The sequence below is a fragment of the Gekko japonicus genome, unplaced genomic scaffold (assembly GCF_001447785.1).
Source record: "Gekko japonicus isolate JY-2015 unplaced genomic scaffold, Gekko_japonicus_V1.1 scaffold139, whole genome shotgun sequence".
Classification (NCBI taxonomy): domain Eukaryota; kingdom Metazoa; phylum Chordata; class Lepidosauria; order Squamata; family Gekkonidae; genus Gekko; species Gekko japonicus.
This window is the reverse complement of record NW_015164186.1, coordinates 1750838-1768477: the sequence shown is the minus strand read 5'-3', so window position 1 is coordinate 1768477 and position 17640 is coordinate 1750838. Positions and strand designations below refer to the sequence as shown.

Below are 17640 nucleotides of genomic sequence, written 5' to 3'. Positions count from 1 at the left end.
GGATTAAAATATAATAAATGCGCTGTTGCTTCGAGTGTCGGGCTACTACAACTCGGGAAGATCTGGGTTTAGAATCCCTATCTGCCATGATGATGAAGCTCACTGGTTCAATCATTTCCCTTCAGTTTAACCAACTTCGCAGGGTTGCTGCGGCGATACAAACCTGAACCCTTTACAGAACAGACAAAGTGCAAAGTCAAGCACTCGATCGCCGGAATCGGCTCCCAAACGCGACGCCGCCTTTTTAAGAGGCAGGCGGGAAAAGGCCAATCCTCATGCATATTCATAAGGGGCGGTTCGCCTCGGTGCGGCGCGCGATGTCGACGTCACTGCGTTGGAACGGGTGGCGGGAGACGGCGGAGCTTTCGGCCGCTGTGGCGATACAAACCTGAACCCTTTACAGAACAGACAAAGTGCAAAGTCAAGCACTCAAGCGCCGGAATCTGCTCCCAAACGCGACGCCGCCTTTTTAAGAGGCGGGAAAAGACCAATCCTCATGCATATTCATGAGGGGCGGATCGCCTCGGTGCGGCGCGCGGTGTCGACGTCACTGCGTTGGAACTGGTGGCGGGAGACGGCGGAGCTTTCGGCCAGCGATGGCGGAGGAGCCGGACCAGGAGGGCTCGGAGGCTGGGAGCGAAGAGGTGGTGCTGACCCCGGCCCAGCTCATCCGCAGCCTGGAACAGGTCGGGTCGGCGCCTGAGTCCTGCGCTCAGAAAACGGGAGGAGGCGGGACGGGGAATCGGGACGACGGGGCAGCCTAGGGTAGTCTGGGAACGCGCCGCCGTGTCTCTAGGCATTTAAATACAGATCGGGCTCCCTCCGTTTAAAATATTCTCGTTCATTTGTAGGGTTTTAAGCGTTACCACTGCAGTTCCATGTCTATTCAGAAGTAACTCCCCTTTCGTCGCTTGGAGTTACTGCCCGGGTGTACAGCTGGAGTTGATTCAGGTCGGGCGGCCGTGTTGGTCGGAAGCAGCAGAACAAAGTGGGAGTCCAGCGTGGCACCTTTTAAGACCAACAAAGTTTTACTCAAGGTATGAGCTTTCGTGTGCATGCACACTTCTGCACACGAAAACTTATACCTTGACTAAAACTTTGCTGGTCTTAAGGGTGCCACGCTGGACTCAAAGGTTGGTTTGAGAATAGGAAAGACTTCTGTTTGGAAAGTATCGACGGCAGCTCGTGCCCCTCTCTTGGTACAAGCCAGCTCACCTGCCCAGCTCGACCTAACTGCAGGCTGTGCTCGTGGTGAGTCCACCCGAGGCCCCATTGAACGGGATGTGGGTGGGGAGTTCTGTGCTGAAACTTAACTCCTAGTTGTGTGGGGCCCAGTTGGGATTGCGACCCTGGTGGTTTGCACCGTTTCCTCAGTGTTAAATGGCTCTAAATGGCACAGGGGAGCTGCTGCCATGAGCCCTGTTGGGGAAACTTCCATGTACTGGTGCTTGCATGTACAACATGGTTTTCTCCCCAAGAGCATTTCAGCTCTAGCAGCCTCCTCTCCATTGTGGCCAACCGGATTGTTGTTGTTTTGTCAGCTAACTTCTAGGCCACATTTCTGTTTTAAAAGAATGCTCAATAGTTGTTGATAAACAGTAATTTTTTAAAATGGTAAAGACCTCATAAAGACGAACATCTCTGTTCTTGGAACTTTCTCTGACCCTGATGGTTCTGCTTAATTGTTATGGCTGTTGACAAGGCACTATGCTTTTGCCTATGTCCCTTTTAACACCATCTGTATGCTACATCTTATGCCATAGAGTTCCACAAATTAATCATACATTGTGTGAAGAAGCACTTCCTACATCTCGAAAAAGTAGTTCTGTATCTCTTTGCTGCCCATCAACTTCCTTGGGTGACACCAAGATCTAGTATTATGGGAGACAGAGAAGAAAACTTTCCTTCTTTTTACCCTCCCACACTGTGCCGTCACATTTTGTAAACATCTGTCACCATAAGCACTGAACTCTCATTAGCTTTTCTTTGCAGGAAAGGTGCTGCAACCCACTGATGATTTTGATTGCCCTTTTTTGCATCTTTTCCGGAGCAGAAATGAATGCTTTTTGGGATAGCATAGTTCCTTCCCTCTTCAAGGATTTTGCCATGTATTATAAAGTCTTGTATTGAAGATAGTTCCAGGCTGTAAGGGTTGTACAGGTTTTTTTTACAGAGTGCCATGTGTGATGATTACACATGTGTGTTCATTGTTGCAAGGCCACAAAGTAAGAACTACCAACTGGCTATGCATTTCCTGCTCTATGCACACCATGTGTCCCTCGAAAATCCAAATGTATATAATGGTCATGTGTTACAACCTACATGGTACTTGCATCTTTGTCTCTTTACACGGGGTATTTTGCAACCATTCCCTGGTGCTTTCAGTTGTGAATGCAGATTAGAGTACCATGTTCCCTGTCTCCAATAAGCAAACACTGACAGTATAAGAAACGCCTGCTGAGAGTAGAACAGAAAGGGCTGAAGTGGATGGAGGAGTAAATAATCAGCATAAAGTGTCATGCCCTGAAGCTCTGGAGAGAGGATGTCTTGCAAGAAAGTACTGCAAGAAAGATTGGTTCCTTAGAATTGGGGGAGGATTCTGATATTGGAAGCCTGCAAGTCTGGGAGCTTGTCTTGCAGCATCTTTCCTGCTGTGGTGATGCTATTCTGAAGACTGAGGGGAGAGCCCTGAAAATGGAGCATCCTTGATCCTCACTGTCCACTTTGACTTTCCAGGCCTGGATGAATGAGAAGTTTGCCCCAGAGTTGCTGGAGAGCAAGTCAGAGATTGTCGAATGTGTTGTGGAGCAGCTGGAACACATGGTACTGAACTGGGGGGAGGCGGCCAAGTGGCTGGCGGGTGCATGGGGAGACAACTCAGGAATGTGGTGCAGGGATTGGAGTGCCAGGCTAAGACTGAAGAGATGCAAACTGACACTTCCATAAAGCTCACTGTGTGATGTGGAGCCAGCCACACTCTCTGAATCTAGCCTGCCTCACAGGGTTATAGAAGAGGAAAGAACCACAAATGCCGTCTTCAGCTCCTTGGAGGAAGGGAGGAATAAAAATGTGCTTTTATTTATATAATACATATAACTCTTGCCCTTCCTCCAAGGCCTATGGGTGACATGCATTGTTACGTGTTCTCCCCTTTTATCCTCACAATGAGCCTAATACAATTTTCAGACAGAAGGCAGCATAAAATCAACATGTTGGCGGGAGCACAGATAAAATATTCCAGTGAAGACTGTGAAAGTGGGTGTGGGGATAAGAGAGAGAGAGAGAGCACCAGGTTGCCCATGGAAACAACTGTACTCTTGCCTGGTGCCCAGGTTCTTTCGTTGCTTCCTGCTAATCCAGTCCTTTCCAGACTTTGCATTCCTTTCAAGGTGGCATAATCTGTACAATTCATCCTGACTGAGCAGGACATATAGATTGCTCCTGCCAAAATAAGAGTCTTGTGGCACCTTGGAGGACTATGGAATTTATTTTTACCTCAGTTTTTGTGAACATGCCTACTGCATCATGAAGTGCTGTATTCCTGATATCGTGTTTGGTTCACCTTGACAACAGTGATGACCAATGTTCCCTCTAAGCTGTGGAGAGTCTTGTGAGCAAAAATTCTACTTTGTGAGCTACAGGCATTAAAGTTGTGAGCGAGCAATTTGGCTTCTGCATAAATTAGTTTGCTCTGGAGCCCTCCTTCCTGAGCTAAGACAAAAATGTGTGAGCCAGAAGCTAAAAAACTGTGAGCTAGCTCACACTAACTCAGCTTAGAGGGAACAGTGGTGATGACCAGGAAGGGGTCATGGCTCAGAGGCACAGCATGTGTTTGATGTGCAGAAGATCCCAGGTTCAATCCCAAGCATCTCCTGTTAAAGGATTTAAGTCTTGGGGAAATCCTCTAAAATCCTGACCCAGCCCGTGAATGGAAAAGTTAGGCAACTTCATGCGATGCTGGTCCTGGGTTCTCCCTCAGCAGAGACAAACGAACAAAAAATGCTTGGTGACTGTTGAAGCCCTTTCTGTAATTAAAGCCCCTTGGCTCTTCTCTTGCAGGAAGAGAACCTGGGACGTGCCAAGGGAGGCGATCTGAAAGTTGGCATTCACCGCATGGAGGTCGAGAGGATCCGCTACGTCCTCAGTAGCTATTTGCGCTGCCGGCTCCGAAAGGTATTGGCCCCCTTTTGACCCATTTGGCATATGTAACAAGCTGTTCTGCATGGAGGCTTGCCAGGGGCTGCCTCTTCAGGGACCAGCCACCTGCCCCATTATCTCTCCAGAGACTTCTTGTATTTCCCAGCAAGAATTGTTAAATGGTCCCAACCTCCCTTTCCAGAACTCTCTCCTGTGGCATCTATTCAGTTCTGGATAGGATTCTGAAAGCAATTCTGGCTTTTGTTGTGTTGCAGAGAATTCTGGGATGCCTTCCTAGGGCATGTTTTCAGTTTCCACGGGGCATCTGCCAGGCCTGAAATGGGCTCTGAAGCTGCATGTTGCAGGAGACGACTGTGGAGGTGGTCTATGAAGTCCTGCTCTGGGTGTGCTCTGTTAGAGAGGAGAAGAGTGGCGGGCAGGTGACCCTTTGACTTTGAAGCACCTTTCTTGAGGAACACCATGGGGGGGGTCCCTTTCTCTCTTCTTTTTAGGGTGGAAGTATAATGTTCTTATCTAGTTCTTGCATCCTTTTTGTAATGGTCGGTCAAGAAAGCAACTCATGGGACGTTATTCTCAGTAAGAAAAAAATGGCTTGAAGTAAAAAGGGTTTTAAAGAGCCACTCTCTGTCCTGTTTGCTTCCTATAAACTGCAACGGCTGCATTCTGTGTAAAAGGAAACAGTCTGTAATAAACAGATGTAATTCAGTCACAGTGAATGCAAAACAGTTCTGATCCTTTGGAGGGCGGGCGGAGGAGACTGAATGGCGTTGGGAACCTGTTGGCTGCTTTGTATCTCTGTATTTTTCATTGAATTTTGGAATTGAATTTTTGGTTAGACACAGTGGGAATGCTTTAGCTGAAAGACAGGGTATAAATATTTTAAATAAATAATGACAAGCCTTTCTGAGAATGTTGTCCACACTTACTGGCCTTCTCAATGAGGAGTTGTGAGAACATTTTGACAAGCCCTAGATTTCCTCAAGGTGTCGTCTGAAAGCCATTTGCTATAGATGGATTGCCCTGTTCACAACTGAAGTGGCGTTACTCATCAGAACTGAGTTTTTCCTCTGAAAACCAAGTGTGTGGGATCTGATTCATAACAGGATTGTGATCTGGGGGGAGCAGGGCTTTAAGTCCTCCCTGGCACGTTTTCTGCCTGACCTGAGGCAGCCCTGGGGGAGCAATTGTTTTTCCCACTGATCAAGTGTATGCTGATGGAATTCCCATGCATAGATCTTGCATAGTTGAGCCGTAAGTAGTGGAGTAGAAGGAAGTGATGTGCTGAGTGGCTTTTGGACAATGGCATCTGCTGTGCTGGGGGACCTGGCTAATGTGGCTGCTTCCGGGGCTCTCTGCCTTCCTTGTGCCCTGCTGTGGCACACGTTAAGCCTGGAGAATGGGAGGCACCATCATCTGAGGGGATGCTTTGCTGGGCAGGAGCATTTTGTAAGATTCACATTCCTGGGGAGGTTTTGGATCAGTCTTGGGTTTCATTAGAGCCTTTCTCCGGTCCTTGGCAGCCATCACTGTTGCAGTTCTTTAGAGCACTTTACCGTATACAGATGGCTCTGCAGTTCTTATGCTGTGTCTTTCCTTTTGCAGATTGAGAAATATTTCCCCCACATCTTGGAGAAGGAGAAGACTCGGGCCGAGGGGGACCCATCCATCCTTTCCCCGGAAGAGTTTGCCTTTGCTAAAGAGTAGGTAGATGGGGAAGGGGGATGATTGGGGGGGGTCGCTTTGCCCTTTATTTCTATTGAAATAAAGGACAAAGATGCATGCACTACAAAGCTAGCAAGAGTGTAAACTGTGTACGTAACTGGGGTTGCCACAGGGCAGTTGCTGGCAAGCGGTTTTGCACAAAATGTGCAGTTCTGAATCAGACCTCTGACAGAAGTGGGATTCCTGGAATCTAGTCAAAGAAAGCGAGAAGATGGCCAAAAGCAAATTTCTTTATTTGATTAACCTGATGCAGTGTGCATCATCTTTGTGTTCTCATCAGGGGTCGTTTAGTAGGAAAAGAGGTGCAGGAGCTCATTTGCATAACTCATTTGCATATGCCACACACCCCTGACATCACTGGAAGTGTGCCAGAAAGCAACACCCACCGCTCAGGCTCCACTGGACTGTTTTGGATTGGTAGCTATTGCTGGGGGGGGGGGAACGTGCAGATCTGTTCTTGCAGAGGGGGGGGGGGCTTCTGCAACTTACCTGGCTGCTTCTTGCTCTGACTGAGGACTGCTGGGAGCAGGGGGTGGGGCTTGTTGCATGTGCCCGCCCCCTGGGCTCTTTACTGCCGGAGCTCCGCTCCTGTGCGCTCCTGCAGGAAATGACCCCTGGTTCTCATGTTCCTGTGACCCTGAAAATGTCTTCAGAGGGTAGCCCTCTTGGCCTGCAGTAGAACAGCCAGATTTGAGCCCTGTCGCACCTTGGAGGCCAACAAGATGTTCAGGGTGTGAGCTTCCGAGAGCCAAAGATCTCGTTTCTGAGCAAGGGAGCTTTGAACTCTGGAAAGCTTGTGCTTCCAAAATCATGTGGGTCTCTAAGGTTCTACTGGACTTGAATCTAGCTGAAAACATCTTGGCCTTCATCTTGCGTTTTTTGCTGCCCCTCTCTCTCAGAGCACGGCTCTAGTCGCTCAGGAGGCTGGAGGGCGCTGTAATCTACCTAACAAGTCCCAGCAAAGGTTAATGTAACAGTTAGCAAACAGGGGGCAGGGATGGCTGGGGGGGGGGTAGAAGGGTGAGTCTAAAAGTCTGCTGTATGCCCACAAACAGAATGCACAAGTGTACTGTCACAGCGTATACTACCCGTGTAAATGAATCACACATAGCTTAACATGCGTGCATCACTGCAATTCCAAAATTCATCAGTCACCTTTGTACAGTTGTGAATGTTCTCTTGGATTGCCAGCTGACCAGAGAATTCTGGGCCTGGCTGGCTCCTGTGAGTTTAACAACCACTTAATCTGCGGAAATAGACAAGCTTTTCATGTTATAGAAATAAAGACCAGCTGTCTTCAGATCAAGGTGCTGTTAAAGGCACAGGGACAGATAACTAAGTAAAACGTCTGCATGGTGCAGTTGAAGGTAGGCAAGTACTTGTAGTTCAACATCCAGATCTACTGTTATGAAAATTGCCAGACCTCCAGAACCCCGGCCTTTTGAATGAATTTTAACTGCGGGAACTTGTAAAGACCTGTAACCCTTAATAGAGAGCTGTTCTAGATCCTGACTCCAAGTTTCCTGAAGAAAAATTATATGATAACCTTGCAGGAAATCTAAAAAATCAGGGTCGTGAAGCTTATTTCGCCACCCCCCAAGCTTCCAAGACAGAAACTTTAGTTGTCAGACTTCTTGTTCTATCTTATTTAGATTATCCTCAGGGTCTAAGAATATACAGCCATTTGCAGGTAGCCCACCAGTAGCCCTTTGTCCACCTGTTGGCTTACAAGGAAGCCGTCCCTGACTATCTCTAGGATTTCCCTCCAGTTGTCTAGTTGCAGGGATTTCAACTGCAGCACTTGAGTTAGATGCCACAGTATCAATTTCTGTAGCAAAGGGCAGTCTTTGAGATGTCTCATTTTCTTTAGCTTTCCAAAGTTCGGTTTTTAGCCAGTCCAATCATTATATGATGTCTGTTTGTTCCTCTTCAGGCATTTTTGGAAAGGATTTAATTAAGTCCCCTTCAATTGAGTTTTCCAGGAATGAGCAACCTCTATTGTTATCAATGTCCATAGGTGTTCCAGTTGAGGTGCTTTTAAAGTGCATGTCAACGCTTGGTGACTTATGGGCATAAGCCCTTATGTCTGTCACTGTAGAACCTGTGAACCTTCCTTTAGGACACAAGGGAGTGATGGTGGTGTTGACAAAAACCCTAGTTGGTAGAACTCCTTTTGACGACAAGTAGCTCCTATATTTCAGGATCAATGTGGGCATTTTGGAAGTCTTGAAGTTCAGCAGTAATCTCTGTGCATGGTATGGACTAGGTAATACTTCTAATGAGATTAGGTCAACTGCAGCAGTGTACTCTGGCAAAAGGGATCTCAGATGTAAAGCAGCCTGTTTTACAGACTTCCAGTTAGGCATCATACCCCTGTAGTGGGTCACTGTAATACAGACCTTGTGAGCTTGTAAAGTCAAGTTGTAAAGTCCCTTGCTATGAGTTAGCTTTTGTCCTATGCTGTCATCTTTTGGAGTCGTGCCTGTGTGTAAAACATCAGCTGCATTGCCAGCTGCATTTGGAAGTGTCGCTGGTCTCACAAGTTTAGCTATCACTTTAGTAATCCCTTCAAGGTTGCTTCTTATTTCACGTAATGCCTCAAATATACATTTAACTGTCTTTGCAGTTAACATACATAAATCCTTCCCTAAGTTGTCAGGCAGCCCTGCTTTCGTAGATAATTGTTGTAATGCTTGAGTATCCACGATACACTCTGGAGTAGCTAAATCAGGAGGCGTATTCAAAGTGGACTCCAGGGTAGCAGGTTGATCAAGAGGAGCATATCTGTTTGATATAGGAATATTAAAAACTAGGGTTTCTTTAGTCTCCTTGGTTACAAAATAATCCTTTATCTTCTTCTGTTTACTTACTGGAAGAGGAGTTGTATCTTCTGTATCTCTAGCTCTCTTGCTTCTTTTTGTTGAATCCATCCTACTTGTGAGTAAGCTACAGGAAAATGTTTCTTTAAGGTAAAATAGCTATTATAGCTATTGTATTGTTGTTATAATCTTGCAAGCTGTTGTATTGTTGATAAATTATTGCAGTTTCAATTAAGGCAATTAGAGCAGAGAACTCTGTTCAAATGTTTTTCCGTTCTAGCTGCTGTTTCAGATAGGCAAGTAGAAATAATTTAAACCTTTCATCCCAGCCAGCTGCACATGGGAGCATGAGTCAAACTTCCAGCCTGGGTGAGAGCCAAGGGTCTAGGGGATGAAACCATGACACTCAGCAAATGTTAAAATTAGTACAGAGAGCAAAATTCATGAACACAAAAAGCTGCCTTGTCATGAGTCAGACCACTAGTCTGCCCAGGTCAGTCTTGTCTACTCCAACTGGCTCTCTAGGTCCTCTGGAAGAGGTCTTTTCACATCATCTACTACTTTGATCCTCTTAACTAGCGATGCCAAGGATTGAACCTGGGACCTTCAGCATGCAAAGCAGATAATCTGCCTCTGAGTCAGAACTCCTTCCCATTCAGCATTCAAAACAACTTCCTTTTTTAAATAAAAGAAGCAGGTTTCTAAAATCCTTATAAAGAGAGACTTGGGTGACAGTTAAGAGGCAGAGTGGTCTCTGAGCAAAGGTATCTAGGGTGCAGGGAGCCTTGCAAACTTTCCACCCTGCCCTGTGATTAATACAAGCATGCAAAATAGCTAAGCATGCACAGTAATTACATTATGACCAACTTTTAACAGGTGCCACATCTATGCCTTTAACTGCAACACGGCATGGGGAAATTGATCGGGTGAAGGTTTATCTTCTTGCCAAGAAAAGGTTTCCTTCCTTACTGTGTCTGCATCGGGCTCCTCTTTTAAAGACATGGAGTTGGACCAGTCAAGAAAAGTGGACAATCTTTTGTTGTCCTATCCACGACATTAGGAGCTGCGGTGGCTCAAGTGGTTAAGATGCTGAACTGCAGGCTGTGGAAGGTCAGTAGTTCAGCAGTTCGAGACCCGGGTGCCGCATGACGGAGTGGGCTCCCGTCTCTAGTTCCAGCTCCTGCCAACCTAGCAGTTCGAAAGCAAGAAATTGCAAGTAGATAAATAGGGACCACTTCGGTGGGAAGGTAACAGCGTTCCGTGCGCCTTGGTGTTTAGTCATGCCGGCCACATGACCACGGAAACGTCTTCGGACAGCGCTGGCTCTTCGGCTTTGAAACGGAGATGAGCACCGCAACCCTAGAGTCGGATTCGACTGGCTTTCGAGCAAGGGAACCTTTACCTTTACTTTACACGACATTAGGTGGTGCAAAGACTCAAGTCCTCCACAGGGTGTTCTCTGCTCATGTTTGGTGACTGGCCAGCTTCAGCCATTCTGTTTCCAGGCCTTTTCCTTTCCGAGGTAAAGACCAAGGCTGTTGCTCCTTGCTTGCAGGTACATGGCAAACACTGAGGCACATTTCCGGAATATGGCTCTGAAGCACATGCCTCCCAACCTGCAGAAGGTGGACCTTCTGAAGGCAGGTAAGCAAGGCCTGACTTTATCTGGCCCCATCTAGATCCTTATAGAGTTGTGCGTGTGCAGATAGTTGTGTCCCTGCTCCAAGAAACTGGCAATCTGAATTTAGGTAGTGAATATTCCCTTAATACTAGGGGTTGATCATCTGACAGACAGGCGTCCGGGTCAGCATGTCTGGACAGCTGCTAGGGCTGAGAGCTGAACCCTGGCAGAAGCTGGAATTGAATGAAGTATATCCTCTCCTCCTTGCCCACTGTGGAACCCAGCACAGAGCAAGTTGCCTTTTGTGGTGCCTGACCCATCTGGCTCAGTATAGCCAGCTCCCACAAGTGGTGGTTCTCCAGGGTCCTTTAAAGAGGCCTTTTGTCACCCTGGCTGCTCAGCTGATTGAATCTGGGTCCTTCTTCATGCAGAGCATGTGCTCTACCACCTAAGCTGTGGACCCGTTGCCAGTAAATCGTGACACTGCTTTTGATCCATCCATCCAAATATTCTCAAGTAGACTTCTCCAAAATCATCAGCTACCCAAGATCCTTTAACGGGGGCTGTACTGGAGACCGTCCGCATGCGTGCCACACGGGCACCACAGCTCCCTCCACTACAGGGGCATGAAGCAGACTGGTCTTCTGCGGTCTTTCTTTGCAGTTGCCAAACCGAACCTGGACTCCTTTGTGTTCCTGCGGGTGAAGGAGAGGCAGGAGAACATCTTGGTGGAGCCGGAGACAGATGAGCAAAGGTAGGGAAGGGGATGCTGCAGCTATGTTTGTTCTCCGGGTGAAAATGGTTAATGTGTATAGAATCACAGAGTTGGAAGGAGCCTTACAGGCCCTCTAGACCAACCCCCTGCCCAATGCAGGATCAGCCCTAGAGCATCCCTGATAAGTTGTTTGTCCAGATGCTGCTTAAAGACCGCCAGTAGGTGGAATGGGAGGCTAATCTGAATCTAGATCATGTAATCAGAATGGGGGGAGGGGTGTCTCTTTTGCCCCTGTGCTGCTTCCCTGATGGAGTGTGCTCCTCTTCTGCAGCTGCCATTAGTCATGGCAAGAAGAAATAATACTAGTCTTCCAAGCGAGTACAAAATTACAAAATATATACAGTAACAGCAATATTCCAAATGGATTCTTCATCAGTCCTAAATGTTTGTAGTGTTCATTCCTGTTGTATAACAGACCAAAGTGTAAATCTGAGCCTGCATTGGAATATTTGTGACTGTGTGAGGGCACTTCTTTATGAGTTTTGATGTGTGAGGAAGTCATCAAAAACGGAACACCAACTCCGGGGAATTTCGTCCATCTGTATATTATCTGGAATACAAAATGTTGCTGTTACTGTGTATTTTGTAATGTTGTACTCGCTTGGAAGACTAGTATTATTACAACCACTAATTGCATACTTGCAGTAGTTCTATTTCTTTTAGCTTATTTGTACTGCAACCCCCTACCTGCTTGTAGATTAGTCATGGCAAGGCAGAAAGAGAGGGCCACTGTGGGCATCTGGTCAGTTTCTGTTGGGGAAGCAGCATGCAGGAAGGGATTAACCCTTCCCCTGCCCCAGTACCACAGCCCTGGTCCAAATCCTGTGTCCCTAGTTGCCTGTTCATGACATTAAATAAAATGTCACTCGATCTGATCACAGGTTCCTAAGTGGAGTTTGTACAGATAACTGAAAACTGTGCTTGCCGAGTCAATGAACAAGTATGTGAATAAAATATGGGGGAGGGGGAGAAGATGATCCATGGGAAGGTCTTCGTACAACAGTGCCCTATATTTAGTTCATTTATACTCTGCTTTTCTCCCCAGTGGGGACCCAAAATGGGTTACATCATTGTCTTCTCCCTTTTATCCTCACAACAGCCCTGTGAAGTGGGTTAGGCTGAGAGTTTGGCTGGCCCGAGGTCACCCAGGGAGGTTCCATGGCAGAGCAGGGATTTGAGCCTGGATGCTGGTCTGCCCCTTTAACCAATGCACCACACTGGCTCTGTAGGCTGGATTGTAATTTGAGGGAGACATACAGCTATGATTCCACCCACCTGATGGGCTGTGTTCTTCCTGCATCGTTGGTGAATTACGGAATCAATTTTCTGTGCTTCATCAGTGTCCTTGGAGAATCTGACCCGGGGTATTTGATGCTTCTGTCCTCTTTTGATTTACTTGCAGTGCTGTGCGAAGTAGAGTTATCTCGTCTAAGCCCATTCATTTCAATGGACTTGGAAGGGTACAACTCTGCTTGGGATTGCATTGTTAATCATCTTATTTCTGTTATCATCCAAATCTGTTTATACCAAACAGCTCCATTCTGCCTTGATTAAGTTTGAATCCTGCCAGGCTTCTGAGTTTTCCGAGGACTTCCTGTTAATCTTCCAAAGATGAACTGGGATTATATATGTGTATTATACTGACTAAGATCAGCATGCCGTGGAAACAATTGCAATGAAGTGGTGAAAGCCGAGACATCAGATGCTGATCAGCATACTAGTGCCTGGCATGTGTTGGGAAGCCCCCAGTTCTAAACTTGCCTCAGCCAGAAACGTGCCTGTGTTCTCGGTAATCCTTACAGCAGCCTTATTAGGTGGGCCATTGTTTATCTCTGTGCTGCAGATGGGCAGGTGAAAAATGAGAAAATGTGTTTGAGGTGAACCTCTTACCTTGGTCATCCCAGCTCATCTTGCTGGCCATTCCAGCTTACCTGCTTGGCAGCTTCACTAGATCAAAGTGGGACTGGAGTTGTTTAGTATAAAGTGAGAGCGATATCATAAGCTACCTGCCGGTCCTCCTTAGGGGTAAGAAGCAGAGTATAAAGGGTGACATTTATTTATTTATTTATTTATTTATTTATACTCTACTTTTGTCCCCAGTGGGTGTCCAAAGTGGCTTACAACATTGTTCTCCCCTCCTCCATTTTGCCCTCACAGCAGCCTTGTGGAGGTAGGTTAGACTCAGATAAGTGGCTGACCTCACCTTGCTCAGGAAGCTTTAAAGGCAGGTCTTTCCGTTTTTATTCTAACCACTATACTACACTGTCTTTCCGCTCTGAATTGCGGGCAGTGCGGATGCACCACGAGGAAAGACATTTTGAATGTTTCCACGCTCAGGAGGGGTGGCTGGAGTTCTCGGTGCCCTTCCCCATTAAACCCCTTCTGGCCCACGGTGGCATGTAGAGATCTCCTGGGAGAACCACACCAGAGTTTCTCCCACCCCCATCCTGGTCCTTGTGAGCGGCTCACCAGCACTGCTCCGGTTTTTGTTAGGTGGCTGCTCAACATATGCTTGAGCAAGGAGGTCTTGCCGGTTACGTGGATCTTGACTGTAATGATGACCGTAGTCTCACTGTTTAAGCTGTACTTCAGGCTTGACATTGTGGCAAGTGTAGACTGTGACATCTTGAGTGCCTAGTTGGAAAAATGAAAGCTTAAAAGGGCTCCACCTGAAAAGGACTGACTTACAAATTGGGGGGGGGGGGTTTGCCATCAGGCAGGGAACTGTTTTTTTTCAAGGGGGGGGGGGGGCTGGGGATCCCCTAGAATTACAGCTCATCTCCAGACTACAGAGATCAGTTCCCCTGGAGAAAATGGATGATTGGAGGGTGGACTCTATGACACTGTACCCCACTGTGGCTCACTGGCAGAGCATCTGCTTGGCATGCAGAAGGTCCCAGGTTCAATCCCTTACATCTCCAGTTAAAAGGACGAGGCAGGAGGTGATGTGAAAGACCCTGGAGAGCTGCTGCCAGTCTGAGCAGACAATACTGACTTTGATGGACCAAGGGTCCGATTCAGTAAGAGGCAGCTTCATGTATGTTCACTGAGGTCCCTGTCCTCCTTAGGCTCCACCTCCAAATCTCCAGGAGTTTCCTAACCTGGAGAGGGCAAGCAACCCTAACCCCCATCCCCCACCGGTGGCCAGGGAGGATCTAACAACCCTACATGGAATTAATTAAATAACTGAAAATGTACCATGCCCAGTCATACATATTGTAACTTACAGCTAAATCCCACAGTGCATCATGGGCTTGCTCCTGAGAAAGATGGAACAGGATTGTAGCCCTAAGCCAGTGTTTTTTCTTTGTTTTCTCTTTCAGAGAATATGTGATTGACCTGGATGAAGACTCTCAGCACCTGATCCGGTACAAAACGATTGCTCCTTTAGTGGCTTCGGGGGCAGTTAATCTCATTTAAACATCATGGAAACCCCTGCGCATTCCGCAAGTGCCAAGCCGAAGGACCACCAGGGCTGCTTTGCTCACAGGCACACACCATCCCTATGAAACTTGCCCAGATGGCTGCAAAGAAGACGACTTTGTTGTCATCAAAGAAAGGATGGTGGGTGGGGGAGAGGCTGACCTTTGGCGAGGCTAGAGAAGCACATCCAGTGTTCTGTTGGATATCCAGCAGGTGGCAGTGCTACACCACAACCATTTTGCACAAGGCTGTCAAGTTCTACAAACCGGCTCCGTATGAGTGCCTTCTCACCAGTGCAAGCAGGTGTTGGTGAATTGTGCTTGTTCCTGTGCATGGTATTGTGATGTCTGGGCCTTCCTTACCTTGCTATATGAACGTTGTTGCTTTCCATGTCCTTTCACACATGCAGCAACAACAAAATATCAGCTGCCACTTGCATGCCACAAAAAGTTGCTGGAATGCCTCCAGAAACAAAGGACCATAGGTGCATTATTTGCAGGCCCTGTGTTTGCTTTTATAAATAAGTTTAAAGTAATAAACAGTGTTCTCCATTTTTAAATGTCCAATGTGCCTCCCAGTATCAGTCATTAAACGTGTGCATGTAAAATATACCAAACTGCTCATTACAGAGTTGTAATGATTTCTAATTAAAGGCTGCTGCTGATTTAAAACAGCAGTAAAAGACCAGATGCTGTTCTTCCCTCATCCCTGTCAATAAAGCTGCTGTGGTGAAGGGAACTATGGAGTCAAGGTGCCCCTACGGAAAAGGCCCTCTCTTTGGTTGCCAGTCACCTGAGAGGTGAGGACACAGAGTTAGCCTCTGTAGAATGTCTTAACTGGTGGGCAAGTTGCAAAGGCCATACACACACACACATATTACCAGTGAGCACTGTCACAAAAAAAGCCCTAGTCTGACTCAGTAAAAGGCAGGACTTCTTCTACTATTGTTCAGCACTACTGCTGCCTTCCTCTTCTGAAGGAATGTGCCTTTGGCCTCTTGCCTCTTCTGCAGCAACATGAAGAGAATCCAGCCTGCTCTTCTCTTGCACTGTACCCTGTCCCTATCGCCCACCCTCTTTCCAGGCCTCCGATAAGGCTTGAAGACTTTCCCTGCAGTTCTTCCCATGGAAGGAGAGAAGGACTGAAGAAACTGCAGCTCCATCTGTTGCTGCAGAGCTGTTAAGCAGGCAATCTCTGGGTTGCAATCTGACACGCATAGACTTTCCTCCTCTGTGCTATTTCTATCCCAGCCTTCTTGGACATCAGAGCTGCACCCCTGGTTCTGTTCTCCTATATTTTATCCAGAGGGAGAGAGATTGGCTCAAGGTCACACGTTGAGTTTTGTGTCTGAGCAGGGACTCGAGCCTGGATCTCTCCAGCCCTGGCTTAATACGCCGAACGTCCATCTATACAGTGCTGGCTCCTCTTAAGTATGAAGAGACATTCCCCTCTAGGAACAGGGGTGAGTGTCTGCTGGGGAGACAAGCTCTGCTCCTCCCTATCTTTGCTACTTTGATTTTTCAGCACACACACGTCCCCCTACCAATGATTTTGTTGTTTTTAGTCTGGTATGTTCATCCATCTAAATGATTGAAATTAAAGTATTGGATGGGGAGGGTGGAGCAGCTCTGGCTGCCCACCCCATGAGCCTGTGGCACAATTGGATGAAGAGGTGGCATCCCGAGTGCCATAAGAGCCAGACTGCCAACCTTCTGCACAGCTAGCTTTTCCTGAAACAAACTGGTTACCCCTGAGCTTTTCTCAGTTTGGCAATGTGCGTCCCTGCCTTCTCTGTTAATGATTAAAATAAGTGTCAGCTTCAGGGCTTCATTGCATGGAACACGACATTTTTTAGATTCTTTTTTCATGCTGGTTACAGAAGGATGGATGGATGGACCGGCCTCAGTCCAACTTGGGGATGGGGAATTGCCAACAACTTTGTTGAAACGTATTTGGAAGCCACTCTGAAGATCTGAATGGTGGCCTGGCATGATCTAACAAATCAATCTCGTCAGGTGTAAGATGGCTGAAAAGAGGGTGGCTGATGAGAACAGTGCCGCGAAAAAGGAGGCAAAGCTACATCCTCTTCTGCTGCTGGAGAACATGAAAGAGGCAGGCATGACCTCTGTACAAACCTTCTGTAGGGGAGGAAGGTGGGTCTCTCTTCTGCTATCCCAGAATAGGTGTATTTGACAAGAGTGATCTTTAGCTTGCTCTGTGACAGTTTCCACCATTAGCTGGTTAAAGCGCTCTGCACATAAAAGATTTCCCAACACATAATTAACTAGTTGAACTCACTGCCAAAAGATGTAATGATGGCCAGATTCATGCAGGACAGGTCTATCATTATGAGCCATGATGGCTTAAATAGGTGCTCCTTGTTTAGAGACAGCATACCTCGGAATATCTGTTGTAGGGGAGGAATCACAACAGAACACTTTGGCCTCTGTGCCTTGTATGTAGGCATCTGGTTGGCTGCCAAGGGATTCATGGTGCTGGACTGATCCAGCGGAGCTGCTGTTATGAATGATGTAAGGTGGACCTCCATGGAGGTCAGTCCCCAGAGAAGACCAATAACAAACATAGAAGTCCAGTGTTTGGTAGACAGAGCTCACTTTGAAGGAAAGAAACCCATAACATTTTGAATTTTGAACAAATGTCTCTGTATGGGGGAAAGCACAGCTATGTACTTGGCTGTTAACCCTCCAAGAGGTTAATGGCTGGTGTGTTAGGGATTCTGCAGTTCAAAAGAGGAGGATGGGTAAGCATTGTCTCAATCTAGAGGTGTCCAACAGGTCTATAATTACTCACCCCCTCCCAGGTTCCTATTATGTCATTTCTGTAAGACTTGATATGTCATATGCTATGCTCCTGTTCTTTCTGGTGGTTTCCAGTCTTCTAATATCCTAATGCATTTAATTATTGAATATCCCAACTTGTTGATTGTACTGACTCACTATGTGTAATCCGCCTTGTCAATGTGAGAAAGGCGGACCATAAATAACAAATAGTTTTATTATTTATTTAATTAATTTCTATCCCACTCCATTTCCCGCAAGCAGGACTCAGGGTGGTGTACAATATGTATATACATCTATACATAAAATACATAGAATAATTAT

General features: G+C 46.8%; 1 protein-coding gene across 1 annotated transcript; it reads left to right on the top strand.

The window, feature by feature from the left end:
- The first annotated feature begins 574 nt into the window (after positions 1-574).
- Positions 575-15582, top strand: GINS4 (GINS complex subunit 4 (Sld5 homolog)). Its single transcript, XM_015408176.1, has 7 exons — positions 575-686; positions 2737-2823; positions 4060-4173; positions 5761-5858; positions 10255-10343; positions 10984-11074; positions 14419-15582. Exons 1-7 carry the CDS (start codon positions 597-599, stop codon positions 14513-14515), a joined length of 666 nt encoding a protein of 221 aa, XP_015263662.1. The 5' UTR covers positions 575-596; the 3' UTR covers positions 14516-15582.
- The last annotated feature ends 2058 nt before the right edge of the window (positions 15583-17640 follow it).